Source organism: Paralichthys olivaceus, chromosome 3 (assembly GCF_024713975.1).
Source record: "Paralichthys olivaceus isolate ysfri-2021 chromosome 3, ASM2471397v2, whole genome shotgun sequence".
Lineage (NCBI taxonomy): Eukaryota > Metazoa > Chordata > Actinopteri > Pleuronectiformes > Paralichthyidae > Paralichthys > Paralichthys olivaceus.
Genome location: NC_091095.1, coordinates 9074238 through 9094943, shown reverse-complemented (window position 1 = coordinate 9094943; position 20706 = coordinate 9074238). Strand labels below are relative to the sequence as shown.

At 42.3% G+C, this 20706-nt stretch overlaps 1 protein-coding gene across 20 annotated transcripts in view; it reads right to left on the bottom strand.

Moving 5' to 3' along the window:
• Positions 1–1670: 1670 nt before the first annotated feature.
• ptprsa (protein tyrosine phosphatase receptor type Sa) overlaps positions 1671–20706 on the bottom strand; it is a 220110-nt gene continuing 201074 nt past the window's right edge. For all 20 annotated transcript variants that reach the window (XM_069521829.1, XM_069521842.1, XM_069521828.1 and 17 more), the window contains 8 exons: positions 20519–20673; positions 19395–19680; positions 14378–14556; positions 13849–13975; positions 13574–13699; positions 9512–9666; positions 6276–6411; positions 1671–5931 (listed from right to left, as the gene is read on the bottom strand). In XM_069521829.1, the coding sequence (XP_069377930.1) occupies positions 5863–5931; positions 6276–6411; positions 9512–9666; positions 13574–13699; positions 13849–13975; positions 14378–14556; positions 19395–19680; positions 20519–20673 (1233 nt within the window). In that variant the 3' untranslated portion in view covers positions 1671–5862. The remainder of the gene's footprint in view (positions 5932–6275; positions 6412–9511; positions 9667–13573; positions 13700–13848; positions 13976–14377; positions 14557–19394; positions 19681–20518; positions 20674–20706) is intronic.

Sequence of the window (20706 nt, the reverse complement as noted above, 5' to 3'; positions counted from 1 at the left end):
GGAGCAGATCCATCACTTTTACTCGGAGAATAACCTGAGGTGAGAACCGATCCCGTCCTCTCCGGGTTTTATTTATTTATTATACGGCTCCTCTGCTGCTCATTAACATCTTCTAGATCTGGAGGCGGAGCCAGGTTCCTCATGTGAATCAGTAGACATGAGGCGTGGCACCCCTCCGACACCTTTACTGTTCTGGCTGGAGTTCATATGTCGATAAATCTCTTATTATAAAAGATGGTCATAAACACCTAATGGTCTGTCATGAATATTTTAGAGCCCTGGATATCGTACGGAAATGACCTCTGGAAAAAACCACAACCTTAACGCGGTACATCTGAGATGGATCACCTCCAACACCAGGGCCCGTCTGCCCGGTTCTCTTTTTTGTTCGTGGCACGATTTGGATTGATTTGTCATTTGCGACAGAAAGAGCTTGGCCACGGGGCTGTGGATAATCCAATTTATCGCTTTGCCATTTATTACAAATTTCTGTGGCTTTTGGGTCCACTGTCACATCGATTCGTTGATTGCTTGCTTAGCTGGGTCCTAATGAGCTGCTGTCTGAATCACTGCATAATCGCCGCCCTAATTCACTTCCCTGCCTATACCCTCGCACTCGCTCGGCTGGCTCGCCACTATTAGAAAAGAATGGACTGAGAGCACGGATCTCTGCGCTGACAATTAGTAATGTCACCCTTGAAACTGGAGTGTCGTTCTTTTGTGTTTCACCCCTTAATAAACGACGCTCCTCCATCGACGTGCTTCCTGTGGTGAAGAACTCGACTCTACATCGTCTGCAGGTTTTCTATACGTTTGAATCAGAAGGATGTTGAGAGAACCAGATTCTGAGCACTTGAAATTACACCAACATTTTATGATTGATGAAAATATAATGCTTTAACTTTAGCTACTCCCACTGCTTTGACTGTAATAATGAAGTTTTCTTACACATTTCCAATATTTTGTCTTGATTGTAGTCCAGTGTAGTGACTACAACAGTCATTACCTCCACTGGATCCATCCATTGTCTTCAGAGGTGACCACACAAGCACAATACCCCACACGTCCCCTGGCCACACTCTTCCTGGGGGATCCCGAGGTGTTCCCGGGCCTGATAACATATTTAATCCCTGCAGTGAGTTCTGGGTCCACCCCGGGATCTCCTCCCTGTTGGGGTGTGCCCAGTAAACTACAACAGCCATTATATTTGCTGGATTTCCTCAAATGCGCTTTTCAGAAAAGTTAATTATTCCCCACCCTCTTGTCTTCCGCCCCCATGCTTACATGTTTAGTCTTGGTATAAATAATTACACTGTAATTTGCAGGCTGTACTTTTAAGGCGAGCGAGAGGCAAACACACACCTTTCATTTGCAGACATTTTAGAGAGAGAGCAAATACCACCAGATGAAGGTTTAGCTCTCCTGCGTGGGTGGCATTCATGCAGCTTGATGAGGGCCTCAAGGACACATGATGTGTTTGTGAGGAGGGCTGGTGGATAAATGTAGGAGGAAGGTAAACAAGACGTCTATGGAGCATTTGTGTGCTTTGTCACTTGAGCACTTGTGTAGTGCAGACGTGGCACAATCTGAGCATTGCTACAGAACTCTTGATTTGCACATTAAACACTAGCAGAAATGACGCCGTCACAAAAAATAAAATCAGGCTGAAGGATTTTCAGACAACATTTCTTTAATACAAAGTCAACATATCTACATACACAGTGGCTTTGAACCAATTATTGTTTCAGTTGGAATTAACAGTTGAAAGTGATAGCACTTGGCCCTCATACAAAGGAAAAACTATTTTGCTGAGTTTGGTTTGTTTTTCCTGTCGTCGGTATGTTCTGTTTATGTTCTACTCTTTTTTATGTCTTTTTTTTTTGTTAGTGATGTTTTTCTTTTTGTTAGTCCCTCCCCGCCCAAATATTCGGCGACGTATTCCAGGTAAAACTGTTTTCAAAAGTCTAGCATCTTTACATGAAGTCAAAATGGTTTACACATTGCACAAGCTTCCAATGACTTCCTCGGGTTTCAGTTTTGACGTGCCCCCCCCCCCTCCCTTTTTTAAACCAGTCTTTTCAGAAGTGAGTTCCAGAAGTCCTCAGTTCGTTTTAGATTTTTAGTTCATTGTGAAACAAGTTTCCCACTGTTCAGAAATGATGTGCTGAAAATGAAGATTTGCAGCAAGTGTTTTTTTTGGTTGTCTTGGGCTTCTGTTGGTTGCACCGCACTGCTTGTGTTTCCCTTCAGCCCAGATTTCTTCCTGCATCCCATAACGAAACATGGTCCAACAGAAAAACAAAAAGCACAGATGATTCTATACAACTGCAACTGAACTGTTTCTGGCCTTAAGCTGAGCTGCGCTCATCCACCAGCCACCAGGATATTCCTGGTTAAAACCTTGTCATATTGGGTAGTTTGGACAGCTCGGAATCTTTTTGAGGGGGTTTGTGGGAAACTGAAGGAATGAGAAACACCCCTGGGTGCTAGTGTTTCTCATAGTAGTGGAAGTTTTTGTAGGAATTAGGACTTTGGAGGTGTAATTATTTAAACACTATCAGTTTCTAGAGTTTTTCTCTGGTTGCAGAGAAGTTTAACTCAAGCTGATGCCAGGGCAAGAAAAAAAAATTCCTTGGTCACTTAACGAATGAGAAACTTAACCAACCCTTGAATTGAAGTTTGATTAACAATTCAAACGGTCAGAAGATGGAGTGGACGAACCTCTCTGCAGATCACTGAAGCTGATTTCATGCCCTCACTGAGGCGAGTGACGTTTCCCAGTTTAACAGGTGAAATCAAAGGCAGATGTTAAAAAAATCAAAGTGAGAGGTAATTAAATACCATAGGGAGCAGGGCTGGAGACAGGAGGAGAGAAAACAGGCTTTACAAACACCAGGAAGTCAGATATGAGCAGAACCTCAACGTCTTTGCAGTTCTTCGCCCATTTAAAGTTTGAGATCTTCAGGGTCAAATGATACAAATACATATAATCTATATATTTGTTTATTTACAGGTATATTCTAGATCATAGTGTATATCTAACAAAATGAATGACCACATTATGTTGGGAAATAACAAACATTAAAACAAAAAGAGAAAGATCATTAGATTTTTCCTTAGAAGCTGTGAGGGTCGTAGTCTGTACATGATCGTCCGGGGTACAGTCAAAAAGATCAGTTATTCAATTTTTGATTAGACATTTTATAGACCAGTTGATCAACAGTTGCTCAAAATGAAATTAAAAAATAAAACAATCCTAAGGAATAATAATGCCTACAAGTTAATGACAATAAAGAATCTCAGCAAGGTTTAAAAATGGCTTCCCCTCATCGGCACAGAATCCACCCAGAGGGCAGAAGTTAAACATTGGTGAGTGGAGATGTAGCTCTAATCAATCCTCTGCTTTTTCTAAAGAAACACACAAGGTTTTAGAATAAGAATAAAAATAAAACGAAGTTACTAACAAAAGAAAATAATAAAAACCCATTACATTATCAAACATGAGCACTGGCTGGTATAAAAAAAGATGATGAGGAGAAAAATTGAATTCATACTAAGTGTCTGGATATATTTTTATATTCTGCTTTTAAATATATATGTATGTGAGTGTGCATTTATTTATGTATATAGAAATACATTCATATATGCACACTTACACACACTAACATGTTATATGTTTCTACAGTGAAAAAATAGAATGTCTTTTAACGTAATATGAACAAATAAGCATCTCGTCCTCTCCGGCTAATTTTAAAAAATGTGATACAACATCTCTGTTAAAAAACTAAATAAAAAAAAAAAAACTAAAGAAAACAAAAAGTCAACTATGTCATGTAAAATAAGTTGTCATAATACAACATTTATGTTCCATAATGTTACAATAACAATAAGGCTTTTTTGGAAATAAGAAAAGATTACACACAGTTCTGTCCTTTGCTCTGGTCTTTGTGCACAACCACCGGAAACCTTCATCCGCACCAAAGCGCTGATCTCATAATGAAAACCTGGTTATTTCAAAAGCTCGTTTTTCTTTTAAACCATCACACATTTACATTAGTGCGTCAACCTGCAGTTGTTTTTGGGGTCTTTGTTTCAAGTTTCTTTTTGTTTTGTTTTTCCTTAGGGATGTGCAAGTAAAGTATTTAGTACCAAAGAGTTTCATTATCACATCATGGCGTTGAGATCCGCGTCACCCACAGAGACATCTTCTATAAAACGAGCGAGGACAAAAAAAAAAAAGCATCTACTTTTGTTTATCCAACTGTCACCAAACACATACAGTGGAACTAAAAGGCCAATTCTTCAATCACATGAACGTAAAGCTTTGTAACTGCAACAGGCCTCTGCCGCTCTCCAGAGTCTCACACAATGAAATACATGATTATAGAGGAGGCTGGAAACAAAGGAGGTTCTGGAGAAGTCCGGTGGAACCATGATGTCGAGTGGATGCGCTTTTCACGTCACGTCCGCCCCCAGTGTGTGAGCGGTGAGCAGAGCTGGCATTTTTTTTTTTGTCACTTTCCTCTCCCTCAAGAGTCACACGTACAGCATACACAAGATAAGCAGCATGTTTGGTTTGACAGAAAAGATAAAAAATAAAAGAGAATTCCTCAAAAGACAAAAAAAAAAGTTCCAAACGATGATGAGCATTGGTCACTGTACACAAAGAAAGCCCAGACTTTTTCGGCAATCCTTGCTGGTTGTTCCGTTCGTTCCAAAGCTTCTCGCCCACCAGATTTATCTCTCACTCACAACGGTGGGTGTCGACACCTAAGCCCCATGATGCAATGGTTCCAAAGAGAGGGAGTGATTGTAAAAGATCACGGGACTCGTTTGCCATTTCGCCCAACTTGGCCGCAGCTTCCTTCCCCCCTGGATTCTCCTAGGGCACCTTTTCACTGTAAATACATTGTGGTACAACGTCACTGAGGCCTCCGGGCTTAAGATACTGATTTTGCACAAGTTCACAATTCATGAAACTAACTGATTGTTACAAGTCACTGTTCGTGTTGCCACTTTCTTCCCAGCAACTACTAACAATGGCTCCTCGAGGCTCGAGAACAGGCTGTTACGTGATGTATACTTTGATGGTTGAGTTTTGAGTTTTTGTCACACGTGTTTAAGCAGATCATCGGTGGAACAGTGTAAAACTCAAGATCTTGTTGATGCCACATGGGAGCGTTCTCGTGCTTCTACGTTTCGTCTTCTCGATGTTTTTTTTTGTCTGGTTTGTGCGACCAGAGTTTGGGGGAGAACCATTCGTGTTCACAAGGGCAACCTCGATTTTGGTAATTTCTCTGGATACCACTCACAAAATGCGTCGATAGAAATACTTGAACCCCTTTCACACCGTCATATCAAAAAAACAAGAAAGTCACCCCGTCTTGGCTACATCCATCTGCCTCTCACTGAATTTTGCTGTCGCCTTCTCCTGTATTACCTGTAGCTTGTTGCCGTTGTATCACGAAGATATTTTTGAGAAGAGAAAATGTCCACGAATGTTTACAATGTCCTCCACATTGAAACACTTGAGGTAAGGTAAGCAGTCTGACACTTTGATAGATTCCCGGCCCCACAGCTTGAGCCACAGCGTCTCTCCTGATGAGGATTTTCTTCTCTTGATGATGGGAAAATGTTTCCTCGCTTCCTCGAGAAGAGTCTCTGAATCGGGGTCGGAATTCAAATCTAATCTAACTTTGTTGGGCATCATCTACAATAGGATCCTGTTTGGTGTGTCTGAACCAGCTGTGGTCTGCAGGTCGTCGTTTTAAATTTCAAAGTTTCTATGGCTCAGGAGACTGTTGAGGGGGGGGGGGGCCGACAGGATTCTGGGGGAGGGGGGGTGGGGGGAGAGATGGCTTTTTACGTTGCATAGTGATCAAAGCTTCCTAAGTACTCCAGAGCTGCGTGGTAGCAGAACTGGTACTCATCCTGTAGGGGAGGAAACAGACGAAATAACACATCAGGAATAAACTCAACAGGAGTTTAAGAGTTTACTGTGATTATGGGAGATGATCAATTTCAGACAATTAAATAAAACTAATACTTAAGACGTCAGAGCTGGTATTTAACATTCACTGCAAAGAGATATACTTAAAGTGGGTTGAAAGGGGGTTACGTTTTCACCCCTGTCCATTGTTTCATGTGTTAGTTTGTAATATTACACAAAAACCACTGAATGGATCACCAAGAGATATTTGTATAAGAGGGGTGATCTTATATATCAGATATTCTTTTGAGGAGGTATGCCCTGTTAGGTTTGTGTGACCTCTGACCTCAGTCTGGACCATGGCTGGCCTCTGTGTCCGGAGCATCTTCACTGTCTGGAAGATATCGACCACGCCTTCGTAGCGCATTCTCTCCAGTACGATGCTGAGGGTGATGAAGACTCCAGTCCTGCCCACGCCAGCACTGCAAACACATGATCAGAAAATCAGTGATGAGGATATAAATCTCGTTGCTTTGACACAGTGACGAGGGATCTTTGTTGTAGAGGGACATTTTCTTTCTCTTTTCTTTCCTACACTCATTCAGGTCCTCTAGTCCATGAATGTATTTTCAATGGTGTAGATTAGTTTTTTTAAGACCTGAAAATGAAGAGTCAAGGCCTAAGCTGGACTTTGTCAAAAAAACCTTGCACACTGGCAGCTCTGAACTCTTCGAAAGTGCAGATAGTCAAAGATCCTGTGGAGCAACAATGGCCAGGATGAAACTCTGTGATTCCACTCTTACTGTGCGACCGTATTCTGGTCAAACACAAAGCGAGCCCTCAAGGACGCACAGACGCATCATGCACACAAACAACTGAGCAAACATTTTGTCTCATTGAGCCCCCCCCTCCCATGTGAAGAAAAAAAACTCAGCCTGCTGCCACTGCCGCTTTCCACAAATACAGACTGGGTCTTAACTCTGATCCTGAAATACTTGAGAGCTGCCTCTCTAAGCTGCTTTGCTGTGAAATGATTTCCACTTCACCAATGGAACAATAATTGATATGACAACAGATTTATTTGGGCTTCTTCCAGCCTCTGATGCTGTGTGGTTGAAAGAGGAGTGAAAGTGATGGCTGCTCTGTGTGTGTGTGTGTGTGTGTGTGTGTGTGTGCGTGTGTGTGTGTGTTAGAACACAGAAGCCTGACACAGGACAAAAGATGACTATCATTTGACGATAAATTAAAATGATATCTAACACAGTCGTCACTCAGACAAATCATGCAGAACATACAACCAACACAAACACACACACACCCACATGCAACCACCCGCTACCAACTCCCCGCACGCAGCAGTATCTCTCAGCCCACCCAAAGCCTCTTCCTGAGAGTCGGTCACAGCTTGTCACTTAAACTCCCTCACAGCTTCTCTCTCTCTCTTTCTTTCTCCTCCTCCCTCTCTTTCTCTCTCTCACCAGGAACATAGACTCTCCAAGTCTGCAGGCTTGCCGGGCTGCTGCCGACTGAGAGGATTTGGTGTCCCCTTTCACAGGAAGTAATCAGGCAATTAATGACAAAAAGCATGTGGGTCTATTAGATAGTGGCTGAGGTGGAGAGGGAGAAGGAAGGGGAAGAAAAGGGGTCGGGAGAGGAAGAAAGGAGGGCTGGGAAGATGAATGGATGAATAGCTGGGGAGGAAGAGAGAGCGGCAGAGAGAGAACGAGAGAGAGAGGATTAAGAAATAGACAGATGGATGACAGACGGGAAAGGCCGGTGACAGAAGACGATGGAGCAAGAGAAAAGGAAGACATAAGCTCTCAACTCGGAGACGACAAAGCCTGAAGGAGGACGGGGGAGGAAGAGGAGGAGGATGAGGAGGAGCAGGAGGTGGTTTGATATCTGCATTGAGACAGAGTGGAACTGACTTGTGACAAAATGATGTGATAAAAAACTTCCAAAAACCAACTTAGGAACAAATAAATCTGTAGAAGGTCTGTGAAAACTGACCTAAAAGTCCAACAAAGTTCACTGTGATTTTTTAAATCATGCTGAATGAAGTTTATTTGATTTATTGGCTCAGTGCCTTTTCCTTCATTATCCTGGAAACCATCCGTCTTGAGGGGGAGGAGCCTAAAATTTGAGCCATTTCTCTAACATGACTCGAGCAGTTTGACTGACAACCAGGCTGGTTCCTGCTGATGAGGGGATGTCTCTTGAATATCACCACACTGTACTGGGGGGTATATTTTATCCTAAAGGCGAAGAAACAACTGCACAAGCGTTTGTTGATGCGTCACACGTCCCATGTTTCATTGCTCTGTTTGGTCGTAGATGTATGCAACTCTGTACAAAGGCATTTTGGTTTGCAACCATTGACGTTGCCTCTCTGGAATCAAAATCAACTGAGTTCCAGACCCATTCGCAAATGCCAATTGGTCTGGTGATGCCAGGCAAGAGCCGTGCAATTCCTCCTGCAATAACCAATCCTTTCACTTTAAGACGGCTCCCCTCCGATAATGGCCTCATAGAAGGGAGGAATAACTCAGTCTTATTAGAGCTTCCCTGACACATCTTAAAACTCCCAGAGGGCCATTTGATGGCCGGTGACATCATTGCATTTTAATACAGGGGAGGTGATGTTATGTTTGATGATGTCATGGCGCCTGTGCGACAGAAATGTGGGGGAAAAGATCTCCTCTGTTATAGAAGTAAAACATGTTTGTGAGGCAGCGATGAAATTATTCTCGGTGTTCTCACCAGTGTTTGTTAACACTGACGCAAGAGCACAAGGTGTCCTGAGAGCTTTTTCTCAAACCATACAACTCACATAAAGGTAAATAGCATTGGTAAATTTAAAACATTTATTCTATTATTTCTGAGTCTTGCAGTGCAGACAAAAACAGGACCATGAAAAATGTCCATTCTCTGGCTATAAAAGATAACAACTCATTCAAATGGATCTCGCTCCTGATCTGTCAACGTTAAAAAAACCCATCTGAGGTCTTGGTGTCTCCAACTTGCAAATATCAGTTTCTCCCTGAGTCCAGCATAAGGAGTTAATGACGAAGGTTACCTTCGAAGCTACACCCGAGGTGATAAAAATGGATCACAGAGCAATCATAAAACTAAAAAGAATGGCTGGATCAGTTCATCTGCCTCCTCTTTGCAAATGCCAAGCCACATCTCAGCTTTATCAATTATGGAGGAGATGGGCCTGTGGAGGTGCAGGGGTAGAGAACTGCGGAGGCAACAAGGAGAGGAGGGATCATATCTGATGATGCTGTTAGAGATGCACCACAGGAGGTGATGTGCTGCAAAACAAAAAACACCTTAAGGAGTGATTTAGCCTTGTGTTGATACATAAGCCTTACATCTCTCTCCAGGTAGAAAGTGTGTCTTTGGAGAGCAGTTTGAGGTGAAACAAGTTGCGATCCCTCGTTATGCAACACATCACCTCCCTCTTTTCAAGAAAAATGTAATCACGGTACAAATGTTTGAGAAAAGTGCATCTGGAACCTTGAATATTTATGAAAATGCAGTAAAGGAAACAAGGTGACACATGACATTGAGATGACTCACCTGCAGTGAACAGAGATTGGTCCATCCTGCCCAAACTGCTCCTTTGTTTTATGAACCTGGCCAATGAAATCAATGAAGCCCTCCCCGGATTTGGGGACGCCTTGCTCTGGCCAATCAGTAAACTGGAACTGCCTTACTGTCCTGGACTGGCCATCCTGCAAACACAGAGGACAGACAGTGAGAACATATGATGGAGATTGTATAGTACATAAAGAAGCAAGGAGGGAAATCAAACCACTGAAATTGAAATTTGAAGAAACTTGAGATTTGTTTAAGAGGCAAAAAACATGTTTTGTGAGGCCACGGTGACCTTGAACACAAATTTATAAATTCATCTTTTACAATGAAACTTTATCTACAAGCACTTTTCCTGCTCAGTGACAATACTATAGATACACAAACAAATAACTGTACAGTGAAACAAACACCACAGAGGGACAGTGTGTCCTTTTCTCTACCCCCAACTCAATTGTCTCTATTTTCTCCCATGTCAACTTTTGTGTATGTGTGTGTGTGTGGCATGAGTAGGTCCTACTTAAAGCTAATCAATAGTGTATCTGCCATGACAAGCGTCTTCTCCCAGACACCATGTTGAATAGGATAATCCTGCGATGGGATCGATAGAGCGACCTGATGGATGAGCAGAGCCAGGGAGGTAAGGAGCGGGGACGGAGGACCGGCGGAGCAGGAGGTGGGAGGGGACGATGAGAATTAAAAAGAAAAACCCTCACACACAGACATGCCTGCGACACAAAATGCCAGTAACAATTTAATGTTGTATCGATTGTCATAATCTTGTTTTAGAGGCGGCAGCTTTTAGTGATGAGATAAGTGAACTTGCTTCCAATGCAAACAAAAAACATTTCAATACATTTTGACAGTCGGGAGGCATCACACCAGGAGAAGTGATCTGCTTCAGTTTGAGAGAGTTGATTGTCTAGTCTGAGAACACACAGTCGATACTTGTGTCCTTGACAAAACCGTTTGAACAAGTTGTCTCGGAGACAACAAATTTCTCAAGAATGTGAGCAGCGAGAAAGATTTCTGCATTTGGAGACAGGCTGTCCGCTCAATGCCGCTGGTAATTACGCCAACCAGGTTTTCATTTCACTGACACTTTTCTCCGTCCAGCAGACTTCAGTTTAGACGTGATGTGTCCTTCTCACACCTTCTCTTCCCATTTCTTCACAGGCACAATTCAATCAACACTCAAGTGGGAGAATAGCTTGTGAGTAGCGAGTATGGACAGACACATTTATATGGACAGACAGTAAACAGATAGACAGACAGTTCAGACCTGGTATTGACATTTGTCCTGAGAGATCCGATCACAAGTGGACAGCGATGTTCCAGATGTGTCCCCTGTGACCACTTATGATCAGATCTCGCTGTGTGCAAATAATCACGTGTGTCGTTTTTCTGTTTTCAGTTTACAGATGTGTGCGATGACAATGTTTGTGTGTGGTGGTGTGTTAATGTGAGCGAGAAAGACAGATAGAGACAGAAAGAGAGCGAGCAGCGTCAGCAGGGACTGAATGAATGTTCGCAACTACTCATAAAGATTTGACCAATTTCAGATTTTAGTATGAATCATCATGTGGTGGTGTTACATCAGTGGAAAACAAAAATCTACGTATGGACAGAGAGGCATTAAAATACATTTAAACTCCAGCAGGTCAGACACATCAGCTGAGTAGATGGTCCTTGACGGATCTGTGTTCACACAGCGAAAATAATGTGGCCACATGAATACTAAACCACATATTATGATTTGAGTGATTGGATCTCTCCACACATCCGGGAAACATTTGTGTGCCTCTGACCACTTGTGACAGGATCACTCAGGGAGGATGTTAATACCAAGTCTGAACAGGGTCAGTGAGAGTTTATAAAGGGCCACAACCTTAGAATGCCTGTTTGTGTGAGGGTCTCACTGCAAGCAACTGTTCCTAAAGCTGTCCAGGTCATGAAATACAGTTCGTCTGTGGAATGAGATGTAGATATAGATTCTTAAGATTGAATCCTGCAGCAGATGATTACAGACTGCCCTCGCCGGCTGCTTCAGCTGCAGACCTCACACATTGGATCATCGGTGTTAAATAAACCAAATGTCAGCGCTCCTTTAATTTGGCGGGGACCATAAAAAAAGGGTAATATATCTATAAAATGAGCTCTTAAAACTAAAAAATGGACTTCCTACGACACTCCCCCCTTCTGTGTCAAACATGACATCAGCATTATCATCCTGAGCAGAGCAACAGTCAATGTGTTCGTGTAAACAAGCTCCCCGGGGGTGCATGTATCATGGATGATGGTTGGTTTGGCATGGGGGGTGCGCTGCGTCCTTATTTATTCATTCAATATGATTTTTGCCAAGAGCTAAGCATCCCCCCTCTGCTGCTAGCAGGCTAAACTCAGATGGTGACTGAAGGCTGAATGTATAGTATATATTATATAGCTATTATATTTTGAGGGCTATACATAATCTGTCTATTGAATCCTCGAGCTCTGAATGTGAACTCCTGTGTGGCGGAATGCATCACGCTGCCGTCTTATCTGTGGATACGTTTCCCCATGGCTGCCATCGAGATGCTTTTTTACACTTTTTATTTTACTTGACAAATACAGTGATTTGGAAACCAGTGAGTGAACCAGCTTGGAAACAAGCTGCATGTACTGAGTCTTTTTGTGCGACACGTCATGTCTCTTCCACTGTTTTATGACGTGTTGCATGTTTTCTTTCTTCCGTTGCCTTTGTTTTATTCGCACAAAACATTGTGCCTCAGCAGGGGGATTAAAAATGAAAAAGGGGCAAAGACAACAACACAATAAACCAGGCATGCCAACGAAAGAGAGGCGGGGAAAAAAGAAAAAGAGAGGAGGAAAATTTAACACACAACCTGAGGGCCCACGCGGCGTGTCAAATTGTGTGATTAAATACGTGACTGGCTCGCTAGATGTGAGTGCTGAGGCGTGGAGTCTATGCTATTACTGCGTAGAGGCATGCGACATGTGCACACACAAACACATTAACGTGCATCTTATGTATGATACGTGGTGTTAAACGCAGCTAACACACACACTCCAACGTGCATACACAACCAGTAAAATGGGGTTAAAAACCTAGAAATCTGTAAACATACATTCACTTACAGTTATGTATATGTGTGTGTACGCACCTAACTTTCACTTTCACACATCAAACACACAACCTTTTCATTTTATGTGTTTTGTTTAATATCGTCTCCTCAACTCTGCTGCCATCGCACACTTTGATGATTCAGTCCCTGTTAAGACTACACGTGATGGTCACGATGCATGCACGTGTGTTGGGGGTATTCATGGAGGCTTTGAACATATACACACAAATATTGGTTTAATGTGAGTATGTGTCTGTATCCTTGTGTGTTACAGACAAAATAAATATAAATGTGCAAAAGTGAGTGTGGCACTCTATGTATGCATGGGTGTGTATATTTGTGTTGAGAATATTAAATCAGCATGGAGATATGGCAGAAAGTGTGCATGTGCATGCATGTGTGTGTGTGTATGTGGTGTGTGTTTGAGCTGTTTCAGGGTTGTGTAAGTGTGTATGTATGTGTGTGTTGTGTATGTGTTGGATCATGGTATACCAGTTTAAACAGCATTTAGGTCTGATTTCCACACAGTGGATAGTGTTTCTGATTGTGTATAAGTACATATTTGTATGTGTGTGTGTGTGTGTGTGTGTGCAGAGATATAGGTTTTAAATATTAACTATTTGAATGAAGTTATTTTCAACATGAAGTCACCATGACATCTTGTTTTGAGTGGAAACCCATCTAATTATAGAAAGGAATTATAATCTTAGATTTATGTTTGGGACTTCTGAAGAAAGTCATATAATCTACTTCTCTTTCTTTTTTTAAGTTGATCTACTTTCACTTAACCTGCTTCATCTCTCTACATTCTCCTGTGAAGGTCCGGTTGTTTGTGTATATTGGAGTGTGCGATTGTGTAAATTGGAGAATAATTTGGTGCTTCATTGCCTTTCAGTCTTCTGAGTTATTTGTATTGTCTTACCCTGGCGTCTGTGACCTTGAACTCTCGTAGGATGTACTGGGGCATGTTGTACTCGGCCATGGGATCCACTACGAAGTACTGATACCTGGCAGAGCGCTCAGCAGGCCAATATTGGTGACACTTTTCCTGTTTGAGCAGAAGGAGAGATTAGAACACCTGAAATTAAGATTCTATCACTTCATTAACTTATTTTATTCCAACTTTGTGTCCTTTGATACAGATCAAGAAATAACATGAATCAAATCAGCGCTGATGCATGTGTGTTTGAGTCATACCCGTCCCATCTCTCTCAGTTTGGTCAACATGACTACAATGGTAGAGTTGTTCTCCCAGAGCATTCTCCAGAAGTCTTCTGTAGTCTCGGCCAGAGGGCCCTGTGTGGCGATGTAGGCTTTCTGTTGCCTGCAAATACAGTAAAACCACATTAAACACTCTTGGCTGATATCATACATCTTGAAGACATAGCAATCATTTTCACTGATTATATGAAGATCACCAAGAAATTGTTGAAATTTGCTTTCCGTATCCTTCACCCACAGTACCTTCTCTACATGTTGTGTTAAAGATTAACCTCGATAAATAAATAACATGAAAATGTAAAATATTCTACTGTGAGATTCTCCCTATTATTCTATATTCTAATTCTACTATTCTTATCTGGCCGTCTGTTTAATTTTCTTTCTATCCTTAACTACTATAGTGTACAGTTAAGAAGATCAACTGTCTTTTACCATGTAATACTGTGTGAATGCATTTTGAACAGAAGTTCAAAAAATTGATGTGCTAGTTCTGTTTCCTTCCTACCTGTATCCATCAATGAAACTGGAATTGATGTAGTCAGATCCTTCCAGGCCTCTGATTGGCTGCAGGCAGACACGTGTGGTCTCGTAGGGCATGATGTTGACCAGCCGATTCTTGAATTTGTTGCAGGGAAGGTTGGCACTGATGAAGCGCGACGTGTGGGCTTTGGAGTTGGCCAAACGCTGGGGACACAGAAACACAGAGTGGATGAGTGGATGAAGGAAAAGAAGGATTGGAGTGCTAGGACAAAAACAAGCCAAAACACAGAAAGTGTGAAATAAAAGGTATGAATGAGGAGGACGAAGACGACAAGAAAATGAAAAGAGAGTACAGTGGTGAGGGCGACAGGGAATGGATTGGCAAAAGCCACGGTAGTTACAAGTCGAGAAGAGGAGGCATGAAAAGAGAAGGGACGATGAAGGAGCAGGAGAGGATGATAAAAGGAGGAGAGATGGGGAGGGAAGGAGGGAGGGAGGACAGGTGCAAGGCAGATAAAGAGAGGAGAATATCAATGATGGAAAGTAATAAAGCGCACCCAATCTAATCTGATCTTTCACCCAGCTTTCCCGATGATGGCACAACTTCAAAGAGACATTGTTTATCAAGAATAAATTTATCAGGAACCAAACTTTATCCCCTCCTGCTACTTGTGGGGTCCTGCAGGGTCACACGCAATGACGGACAATATGCCACACACACCCAGACTAACAAGCTTCTAGATCAAGACTTTACCAAACAGAAAACTCGCCTAGAACTGGGTCACCAGTGCCTTTGATAATGGCAGTGTAGTGTGTGTGCATAAAACATAGACTCACACAGAGATGTTCAGAAAGACAAACGCACACAGTCACTCACACTCTCTCTCACACACAAGCACGTGCGCACACACACACAAACACACACACAGCATCATAATCAAAATGAAAAGCTGTACTGCTACATCATCATCGTCATAAGGACCTCAGTGGGAGTTTGTGGGTCAGCAAGTCTTACAACTTGCTTCAGTGTCTCAACAAAGACTTTATGTTTGTGTGTTTGTTTGTGTGTGTGTGGTTGCTTGTGAGTGTTTACTCCAAATGGAAAACAACCCAGTCAGATTACTTGGGGCCCTTTCAGACAGAGAGAAGCATGATGCACTGAGGACTCTATCAGCATCGTGAGTGACAAGAGCTGAGCTGCAGATTCTATTTCCTGAACTTCTCGTCTTTCAGTGGTTGTCAAAACACACAGTGAAAGTGTCTCTCCTTTGCCCTCAGTGCAAAATTAACCTCCACTTTCTCTCTCCAGCCCACTAGTAAACTTTTTTTTTTGCCAGGAGAGAACAAGTGAACAGCAGGGGAATGGGTGTTGATGCCATTACTAACATGTGACAGGCACGAAACTGGAAGAATACAAATATTTTATAAGATACTTGAGGTGTCATACACGTAGAACACACTAACGAAGATGTCATCTCCCCGAAAGAGAAGTTTCGAGAGATTTTGGCGACATGGGCCGGTGCCGGTGTTGATGTGCTGTAAACAAGACAACACTATGCTTTCCACAGCGGTATTTATGTGTTATGTCCCGCCTCCTGCTGCTCTACCTAGGCTCCACCCCTCACCTGAATGTTCTGTTGTTGTGAACACGTCTGACTCTGAGAATCTCGGGCTGCGTTCCGCACATGTGCAACGAAAAGTCTGAACCCAGTTTTATGGACATTTTCTTAAGGTTCATGCTCGAAAAACTGTTTCCGTGGCCACTATGAGTTTGTCATGCACTATCTCTTCCTCTTCATCATTCTCCCTTCCTTTCATCCGTCGCGCCTGTCCTCGCTTTGATCTGTGTTTCACAAAGGCACCTGGAACAGTTCGAGGTGGACTGGCAGTGCTAAAGAGGCCCCCTAAGCTACACCAAACCAAACCCCACAGTGGGTGCAGGGACCAGAGCCAAACCTGGCAACCTGTCATCCAACGGGGCAGAGAAGCACCGAGGGTAACTCTGGTCGGTTGCCAGTTCCTTCTCATTTATAGTACAGTCTATTTGTTAAGCTGAGAGATACATTACATACATTAATGTTTACATCACAACAAAGATCAATGATCATTTTGGTGCCATAGTCAGAAACAAGGTCTTTTCATAAAGAGTTGCCCAGTGACAAGAAACATACAAGACCTAATATGCCCTGACTACAGCCCTGATTAACAAATCGTGATTAATAATTCATATATGATTAAATAAACATCCTTAATCAACATGTAATAGCACTTTATTATTTATAGTTTCCCAAGAAAGCATTTTCTTCTGAGTATATTGTGTGCATTACTTAATGTTGACTGTATAAATTATGTTGCCTACAATTCAATACAATGCCTTTTAAACGTCTTGTAGATCTCATAATTGACTTTTAGTCCTTGTTTGCTCCCAAATATGACTCTCAAAATCATTCTTTTCCTTTTATTTCATGAATCCTAGCTCTATTTTCTGTGTGTGTTGTGATTGGTGCCCTGTGTGCTTCAGGGGAGTCTGTGCTTCTGTGAACAAATGTCTTCTGCACATAAATCTTTCTGTTAATATTCTTGCTAGCTGTGCACATGCCAGAAAGTCTGACAGCTTCACAACAAGCTACAATTTGCCTGCTGAACTCCAGTGAATCCCATCAGTTACAGCACAACTCTGCATAACGTTGGCTCCAACCTGAGGATGACAAAACCTCACCACCGTCCCTATAACGCAGCATTCTGTCCAATCACCTCCTTTGTGCCAAGTTAGCATACAGTCGTCCCTTTGTTCATTAGCCAAACATTCCTCCCTCTGCTTGCCCTGCCATCCACCTACATTTGTCATCATCAAGTATTAATTACTTCGCTCCCCCGCCCCTCTTCACAGACACCTCTCCTCGCTATCCTGACTGCAGCGTGTGGACGTTATTAATTCCTCTTTGACTCCTGATGCCGGCTCAGCACTATCCCTATTACGGATGGCAATGGAGATTCCATCACCATTGTGCCCCAGTGAGGGAGGAAAAAAAAGCAAGAAGCTTGAGCACACTAGCACTGTTATTGCTACTCGGCGGGAGGGTGCGTTGATGAATGACGATGGATAGATGACGGATGTATTGAGAGTGAGCATGTGTGCGCTTCAAGGTCAGCTGATAGTGAAGCGGCTAAAGCTGAGGTGAGTTTATAACTTGATGAATCTTGAGATCTTTAATGGAGATCTATGTAAACACAGTTTCTGCTCGTGTATCTTCACCTTTGCTTTGTCATGAATTTCTCTTAGAAAGCAAACACTCTTCTTTTTCTCAAACCTCGACTCAGATCCATGCTGCTTTCAGCCTAAAGTCCTTTGTGCTGGATTAAACCCCCTTTCTTAGGTTTAGCATTTTCCCAATCCTCAAAAATGAACATTGCACCTGGGCAGTTAAGGGTTTTAACATTTCCATTGTCAAAGAACACTGATTCAATACAGTGTGTATCTAAGTGAATTAATTATTGAAGCAAGGCCTGAAAATAAAGGGGATTTGCTTTTTGAGTCCATGTTAGATCCCATTACCTTGGCAGCATATATAGACTGACAAATAGCTGCCAGCTATAGATGGCAGGTTTAATCTATATTCTATTTACCTGGGGCTGAAAGGCATTACATCTTCCAGTGTCTTTATCTCAAATGCTGAACTCTACAATGAGTTTGTTCAGGGTTTCCATTACATTTGTTTCAGCAACAAGCTGAAAGAGATGCCCCACCTGCCTCTCGCCTTAAAGGTACAGTGTGTAGAATTTTGTGATATCTAGTGTTGAAGTTACACGTTGCAGCTGAAAACCCCTCAACTCGACCTCTCCTTCCAAACATGAAAAATAAACTGTGGTAGCCCTTAGTTGTCATAAAAATTCAAAAGGTGTTTAGTTTGTCCAGTCTGGACTAATGTAAAAAACATGGTGGCCTCCATAGAGAGGGTCAGAGGGTCCCCTCAATGTAAATATAAAGTATTTAAATATAAAGGGTCTTTTCTGGGGAAAAGAAAACTACAATTCATACAAGTGAGATGAAATTAACTAGTGAAAACCTCATGAGGATTATTCTACATTAAATATCTGCCAATAGTTCCCTTTCACCTAAATCTTAACACACTGGACCTTTAATACAAATTCAGTTTGTCTGAGATGTAAGAATGTTCTGTAAACGGCCGCCTCACTTAGCATTTTGTGTCTTGCACAGTCCTCAATTGGTTTTACAGTTTCTTGCCAGAAACACAGTTGATGGTCAATCACGAAGTAGATGTAAATGTTTTGTTCAAATCTAAAAATGCAAATAGTTGCATGATCAAAAATCATAGAGTAATGATTGCACCACAAATTTACACTAATTGAAAATAATAATGAAGAGAAGAGCAAAGAAATTTGACTGCATCCAAAATAACTTTTGGGAAGACGGAACTGGCAGCGATCCTTATTTAAAAGGTTTATAATTACTTAAGTCAAGGTGACTTGATCAACGATTTCTGATCTGACTTGAATGTTCTCTGTCACACTTTTAAGCTGTTTTAATTACCCTGCCAAGGACCTTTTACCTGTATATGTTTGCTTGTTGTCAGCAGAATTACACAAAAACTAGGGAACACATTTTTACGAAACTTGTTCGAAGGATGGAGCATGGGCCTTGAAAGATTAAATTACATTTTGCAAGGGAAAGTAGCTAAAGAATATTTGAAGAATCTTTTTTCCCCAGAGAGTAATTCACTGATCTTGACAGATGTTGAATGTTGGTACTGATATCTGTGAATGTGTGTCATTTGCTGCAGCCTGATTGAAATTAAGGGGACTGTTGGGAAAATGCAAGATGGAGTCGCCTACAACAAGTAAAGGCTGTCAGGGCCCTAATTTACTGTAGAACCCCAAATGCCAAATTTAATGTCAAAAACTCTGTCACTCGCTGTCATGGTTTATTCATGAGAGAATGAAAGAGCCCGAGCTTCAACTCAAGGTCATTTAAGTTATAACAATGTACCAAGGTATTACAGAAATGACTGCTTATTCTGTACCTTGAACTCTAGCTCCATTCCGGTGACATGCTCGCCGCTCTCCACCTGCGCCAGCTTCTGGATGTAGGAGTAGAGGCTCCGGGCAGCCACCTCGGTGTTGCCGCAGGCCACCGCCTCCAGCAGTGCATCATGAATGAAGCTGTACTGGTCCTCCGTCTGCACCATATAGTTACGCTGAGACCGCATCAGCGTCACGTGGCCGTAAATGTCGACCGTCTTCTCGTGCTTGATACGCTCAAGCATGGCATCGATGACGATAAAGCAGCCCGTCCGCCCGACACCCGCACTATGGGAAGATTGGAAGGAAGAAAGAAAGAGAAGATGGGGGTTTTAAAGAGGTCCGTTAAATAGAAATGATTTTCTCCCTTGCTCTTATTTCTAGGGTCTCATCCATTCATGGTGCTGTGGCTATGAATTTCTGTCTACCTAATACTGAGCTCTTGCCACATTTATAATTGTAATTTACTGTTGTTCTCACTACTAAAATATTAAAGCACAAGGTGATTATGTATGTCCACTAATGCTTGTAAATTTGTTGTGGCATTACGGCTTAAATAATTAAGTAGGAGAGCACAACAGAGGGATATAGTGATACCTAGAGAGGAAATACACAAACAACTGAGAATAACAGATAGAAAAACAACAGGAGAGTGATGGGGAGCGAGCGAGGCAAGCTGTCGAATTTCAGCTTTCATTGTGGAGCGCCTTGGACTCACCAGTCTTCTTATCTTGGTGAAAAAGGGAAGGTTTCAATTTGAATAAGCCATTTGAGAAATATCGCTTGTAAAATGAGGAAGGGTTAAGGAGCAAAAAAGGGAGAAGCAGGGAAAATGGGAAGGGATTACGGAAAGGCTTTTTACAAAAAAAGAGAGACTGAGGTGGAGAGAATGAAAGTGGGGGGGGAGGGGGCGTGTGCATTTAAGAGAATGATGATGTGACCAATGGAGAAAAGAAAAGATGGAGGTCTGGTAAGAAAGAGAGCGTGTGTTTGTATAATGTGTGTTATGTAATGTATAATAGCAGATAAACAGAAAGGAGCTCTGCCATTCGGTTTGCTCAGGAGCATCCACACACTCAGGGAGATGGGCAGGAGGACATATTGACACAACACTTATACTATTCACCTGCAGTGGGCTATGATGGGTCCAGCATCAGGCGGGTTGCAGGTCTTCACTCTACGGAGGAAGGCCAGGAACGGGGTCGGGTACTCTGGTACGCCGTGGTCAGGCCACGCTGTGAACTGGAACTGACGAACCTCCCGCTTCTCACTAGAGCCATTCTGTAAAAAACAAAGAGAGGTGGGTTGGACGTG